At 38.5% G+C, this 6,215-nt stretch overlaps 1 protein-coding gene across 1 annotated transcript in view; it reads right to left on the reverse strand.

Annotated features, from left to right (window-relative positions):
* Nucleotides 1-6,215, reverse strand: part of astn1 (astrotactin 1) — a 466,944-nt gene that overhangs the window by 273,892 nt on the left and 186,837 nt on the right. The window contains exon 11 of the mRNA XM_013911994.1: nt 4,900-5,037. Within this exon, the coding sequence (XP_013767448.1) occupies nt 4,900-5,037 (138 nt within the window). The remainder of the gene's footprint in view (nt 1-4,899; nt 5,038-6,215) is intronic.

The following is a 6,215-nucleotide window of genomic DNA, read 5'->3' on the forward strand; positions in this document are numbered from 1 at the left end:
ATATCTGGGACTCTCCACCATTTGACCTTAGAACTGAAGAAGCTTCTCGGATGAGAGGTGAAACGTCTTCAAGTAACTTAAAGAAGTCCAGACGCTTTTCTTTGTAAGCTCCTTTGACCATGTTCAAGAAGGTGCTAACATTGTTCCCTTGGCCTCTGGGGAAGCTGAGAGGAGCCTTCATCGGATCAGAGAAATGACACATTTACACAGCAATAAACTGCCAAATGAAAATGAAATGCTGAAGAGTGAGATACAATTAAAGAATGTAAACATAGCAAAGGGACGTAAAGAGGCTAAACATGAATACATTAATTGTAAATGTGAGCGGCTGAATGAAGAAAGATAACTGCTGAGCTGGTGACAAATAATTCCTTAGAGGTGTTCAGCTACCGCAGCCAATTTGATGAGAAATGGTGGTTCCTACAATATTGCTTTAAATGAAAAATACTCAGAGTAACCTGGTGACAGAATTTCTGAGCTCTATACCTACATCTCTGCACCTTATTCTTCTCTTTATCCATATTTTTCAGGCATTTAAAAAAAACTTTTAAACAAACAACTGTGTAAAATACTTCTGAAAGTACTTCTCAAAGTGCCAAAGAAATGCAGGAATACTGTGTCCCCCACATTTCTGCATTTCATCTCACTGCATATAGATGCTGCTTCCAGCGCTGACAATAAACTCTAACACTAAACAACACTGAACTCCGACATCATATCAATGGTTTCTGTCAGTAACAAGCTAAAAATATACATATGTCCACTTCCTGTTCTGATAACTAATCCTTTCAACCAGCTGTGGCTCAGGCAGCACTTTTAGTTAGTAAAACACACACAGCTGGAGTCTTACATTCGTACATGTCTATACGTCGCTTTCATCAAATTGGTTTTGTATGCCTGCAACAAACACCCAAATATTTTCTCCCGATAATTAATCCTTTTTCTTGTTCAGTGTGAAATTCATTGAAACAATATGATAAATAATCACAACAATCCTCTCAGAGCCACATCAGTATAATGAACCAAGTCAAATGACTTTGCTTCTATTTAAAAAAGAAATCACTAAGCGTGAAAATTCATCAACCTCAGTGGCTGACAGATTTAATAAATGGCCTTTCCCCATTCCCACATCAGGCAAGTGAGGTCTTTTGGGCATGTCCTACCAGGACCACAGAGGGAGACCCCAGAGGTGGCCCATGGCAGCCCGGAGAGTTTATATATGCCCGTTGTCTTGGGAACACCTTGGTGTCCCCCAGGTCATTGCCTGCTTTAGTGGGAATCTGACAAATGTTGTTCTTGTGACAGTGTCAAGGGTCCCTTCAACTCTGTCACCACTGTCCCATAAAACATCTACATGTAGAGCTTCACAGTTAAACATGTTTAAATGTGGTAAATATTTTAAATTTTGTGTATTTTGAATCAAATCATTCAATTTCAGGCTAAAACAATGACACTGCATTTGACAAAGAGCACTATAGACCAACTCATGCAAGTAAGGATTGTGTTATAAATGGCCGTCACATCGTCTTCTGTCATCTAAAGTTGTTATTCTCTTACTGTTTGACAGATGTATGGTTTTCCATTCACATGTATAGGAACGCAGAAGCCAAACTTTTTCACTGTATTCTTTTTAGTGACAGTAGAGTAGCCCAGGGGTGTCAATTTCTATCTGTCTTCCTGCCATTCAGCCTGCTGCTCAACCACTTTGATCCAGAAGGTAACTGAAACAACTGCTGTTAAACTGCAAAGCGATTCAGTTCAGGCATTCATGGTCCTCGCAGAATAAAATCTACTGACATCTTCTGTTTTAACTCCAGATTGACACCTTTGTGATTTTCTTTTCCTTTAGGAAGTGGCTTGACAGCGATCACAGATGACACATCATTCATTCAGCATGGGTCATCAGGTGGGCAGCTGCCTTCGTGGATGTCTCATTAATTTAAGAGCAGTATATCAGATGACTAAATCACCTGAGGGCTAATCCATAATCCCTGTCATCTTAGATGAACACCCTTCATATCCAGCCACAATTTTATTTTATGCCGAAATCTAGTTGGCCCTGTTTATCAATAATGAGTTGATATTTTATGCAATCAATAACAAATGTACCCTATAACTATGATACACAGAAACATGTCTGGAGGTGTTTTCATGAATGAAATTAATCAGTTTTTCTGAACTCTTTGGGATTCAAATATAAAAAAAAGCTCCCTCTGTGTTTATGAGGCTTCACAAAAATGCTGATAATCACCTGGTGAGTCGAACTTTACCTGGTATAATATCACAGGGAAAATAAGTAAAACAGAGCAGCGCTTTACACTGTTACACACTAACTTGTTGACACTGAATGTTTCAGCAGACACTAAAGGACCGACCTCTTCCCTACAAACTAATCCTGTTCCGACATATTTTTTCTAAAACATAATAAATCACGTTAACTGTTAATCTGGGTGAATCTTAAAGCTTTCCACCAACAAGCGAAGTCGGTTCTGCATCAAACTAATTACTGGTCTGTCCTTCAAGTAGAAGTGAGCAGCAGTCTTCATGCTCGAGGTCTACAGAGATGATCTTACAGAAACCTGATCAGTAATACTGCTGATTCAGTCTTATGTGGATATTTTTTATCCGTGCACCAAAGAATTAAAAATATATTATTACCTAAACTCTTGTCTTTGTGTCATATGTCTAAGAGGACCAGGGATCTTTTAGAGTAAATATTTAGACTTTAAACACGTGCAAAAAGGTTACTGTGTTTTTGTTTTGGACTGTAAAGTGTGAATCTAAAGGGCTCATCCATAATACATCACTTATGACAAGCACTGCTTGTACTACCGTCTCTTTCTGTCTCTCACTTTCTTTCTTTCTCTGGAAAACACGTTAAATAACTAAAAACAAAACAAGTGTTCCAGCAGAAAAGATTTTTCGTTGCCATTAACTGCTCTGAAATTACCAGACTAATCGGTGCTGCTCTGTTCTTCACACAATTACGACTCTCAGAAAATTAATTTGAAATTATTTTGAACATTTAAAAGTTTTAGTCGTTTTCATTTTCAGAGAAGAGGATGTGTTATGTTGGGGTCTTCAATGCACAATAAATTTTATCTGGACAAAACAGAGCACCAAAGGTCACTAACTTCAGGACACTGGTGGAAACTTTTCTCAGGTTCCTTATTTATCCACCAAAAAACTAAATCAAACAAAGAAATGACCAAAAGAGTTCACTAGATACTGAAAGATGCTGTGAAATTCTGCCCTGTACTGGTCATATTTGAGCATACCCCTGACTAATTTAAGTAACTTAAATAAATGTAATTAAATGGGACATAACTGATCATATAGAGCATTCTCATTCCCAGTGCGTAACATACCGACAATTTGTCACGTTTTGGGATGAGAACGTGTTGAACAGAGAGCCTCGTATTTTGGCTGGTCAATGAAGCATAAACATAAACGCTGAAGGCTCAGGCATACGGAAAAATGTAAATTTGATAATTGGATTTATTTTAATTAGTTAGAAACACAGACTATAACAGAACTAGTCTGCTCCACTATATTTATTTTATTATAGGAGTCTAACTTCTGTTTTTTATAAACACATGGCTTCCTTGTTATGTAGACATCTCTTTCTGGACTAAACCTCTGATCCAGCATGGTTACCTTTAGCTCCACCCCAAAGGTGCCTATAAAAAGCACAGAATGACTGCACACACCCGTCCCATGTCTCCAGTGAAAATCTGTTTGCCAGTAAGCATTTTTGAACAGAACAGTACCCAACCTACACTACACACAAAATAAAAGCATATTTTAAATAAACAATGAGATATTTTCTTATCCATCTTATTCCATCAGTCTGGAAGTTAATGTGATTTTTAAGTGAAGCACAAACCACACTCTGAGAGAGAGCTCTTTCAGATACGCTCATGTGTCTGTGCTCATTTGCACCACTAGCTAACTTGCTAAAAGCTAGCTAGAGCATATACTGGATCCAATGATTTGGTTTTTGCTTTGTGTCCCGGACAGATTACATTGCTGCACACATCTCCAGTGATCTGGACCAGAGTAGGATCATCGTGGTTGTTAATCCACAGCTGTTGTAGATGGTCAAGATAACAAGCCAGTGAGACATGTTTCCTGCTTGCCGTGTCAGTGACTGTCGAAATAACACAAATTCTTCAGCACTACCTTAAAAATCACCTTTTATGGGTTGGGTGGGTATGTTCTCGATTTAACCCCCAACCCCAAGTAGCATGTCTGTCCATTTCTCATTAGACATAAAGAGAATGCTCAGGGGCATTGCTTCCACTGTGTAATACATGTCATCAGTTGAGCCCGGTTTAACTCTGCAGCACTGTTTTGGCTCATTTACAGCTCTCTCTGCAGCCCACAGTCACTGCACACAGAGTAGATTTTCTTTGGACTTATGAACCATTTAACAATTCAAACGCTCTCAGTGGCTTTGAACTGCCAAGCAATTCTTTCTTTTTAAACTCTGGCATTTTTTCCTTTATTCATAAATGTTTTTGTGTTAGACTGCAGAATTGCATTGCCCTCTGAATCACGACCACCTCGGCAAAATCCTCAGAGGCCTGATTAAAACTCACAGCAACAACAATGAATAAAAACAAATGCTGATTACGTGAGGATACAAAACATGTCAGAGAGTTGATGAGAGATAATAATAAAAGTCTGTTTTTACTAGAGTCGACAGAAAGTCTTTGCAATCCTTCAAGTGCAGCATTAAGAAGAAACTCCTTCAGGTACTTTTCAGCTTGGTGCAGCGGTCAGCAAAATCCTACCCTGCTTCACTGCTCGATGACTCCTTTTATTTCTTTTTAGTTGGACTGTCATGACTCCCAAAGTAACACTGAAGAAAAGTGCAGTGCAGAAAATGTCTCTCACCTTACATCTACCGCATCCTCCATGACTGTCATGTCTGTCTTGCATTTGGCTGATGGGTTGATGGCGAGCTCAGCAGGGGGGATGACAAAGCTTTTACTTAATGGCAGCCACATCCCTTCTCCTAGGGTGTACGTGAATCTGCAAGAGGACAAGAAAAGTAGATGAGAGTGTAAGGTAGGGTTGTAGGTTTAGGCTTTTCGGGGGAAAATAGATCATTAAGGCCTTTGAGACTGTTGGCAGCCCCTTTCAACTTCCAGCTGCTAGGAAATTACCCAACCAGTTGGCGAGAGGCTGCTGGAAGTTGCTGACTTTTGCTAGGCGAAACTGTTTGCAAAGAAACAAAATGTTCACTTGCTCCCTGATATATCCCGCCTATTAACAGATGCAATGATGAAGAGCTGATTAGTGTTCTTCATTACACCTATGATAATTATCAAGCAAGCACAGCGTGTCCTTTGAAATGGGTTTATTTTGTCAACAAAAACAGAGTTTAGCCGGCGTTCATCATGTTGGTTTTGCCCTGTAACAGGTTCTACTTACAATGACATCATTATTTCAAATTTTGGCAAAACAGCGGTCTAATCATATATATGAGACAAAATACCTAAGAATAATAAAAGTAAATAATAATAACAGTAATAATAATATGATGATGATCTCATAAATGCTGTTTCTTTACATAGAAAAGCAAATGTAGAGAATACTACTTTTTTGGAATTGTGACTAAAAGTCATGAGAGTTATTTGAACTGACAGCAGTTGAAATCCTGTTTCTGTGAAGTGTTGAATGGCGAAAGGTTACTACAGTTAAACATATTACTAAGTAGTTCATGAATGGCAACTGCAATGTCTTTTTTGATTTGTGTCTACGAAGGTGTGCAAGCCTTACTTTGCATGTATGATCGTATTTGTAAGGTGTTATTTGGTTTTAGGCTTCTAGTCCTGCAAATGTGACTTTTACAACAACTGAGGGATAAATATTTACAGTATATGAAACTTCAGCAGCACAAACACCAATAGTGAATTTGAGTGAACTGTTATTTCCAAGCAAAGAACAAAATCAAGAAGTTAAAGATCTACAGTCATGGTTCTGGGTCAGCTTGATCCAGCATTCTGAGTTTCGTGGGTTTTGGTATTATTGTGTATTATGGTTTATGATCCGATTCTCTGGTTGTGCTGTTTTGATTATTATTATCTGGTGTTTAATTCTTCTTAAGAGTTTTGGTAATGGTAAATGGCCTGTATTTATATAGCGCTTTACTAGTCCCTAAGGACCCCAAAGCGCTTTACATATCCAGTCATCCACCCATTCACACA

This window comes from Pundamilia nyererei, unplaced genomic scaffold, assembly GCF_000239375.1.
Source record: "Pundamilia nyererei isolate P.nyererei 1_Seehausen unplaced genomic scaffold, PunNye1.0 scaffold00077, whole genome shotgun sequence".
NCBI classification, from domain to species: domain Eukaryota; kingdom Metazoa; phylum Chordata; class Actinopteri; order Cichliformes; family Cichlidae; genus Pundamilia; species Pundamilia nyererei.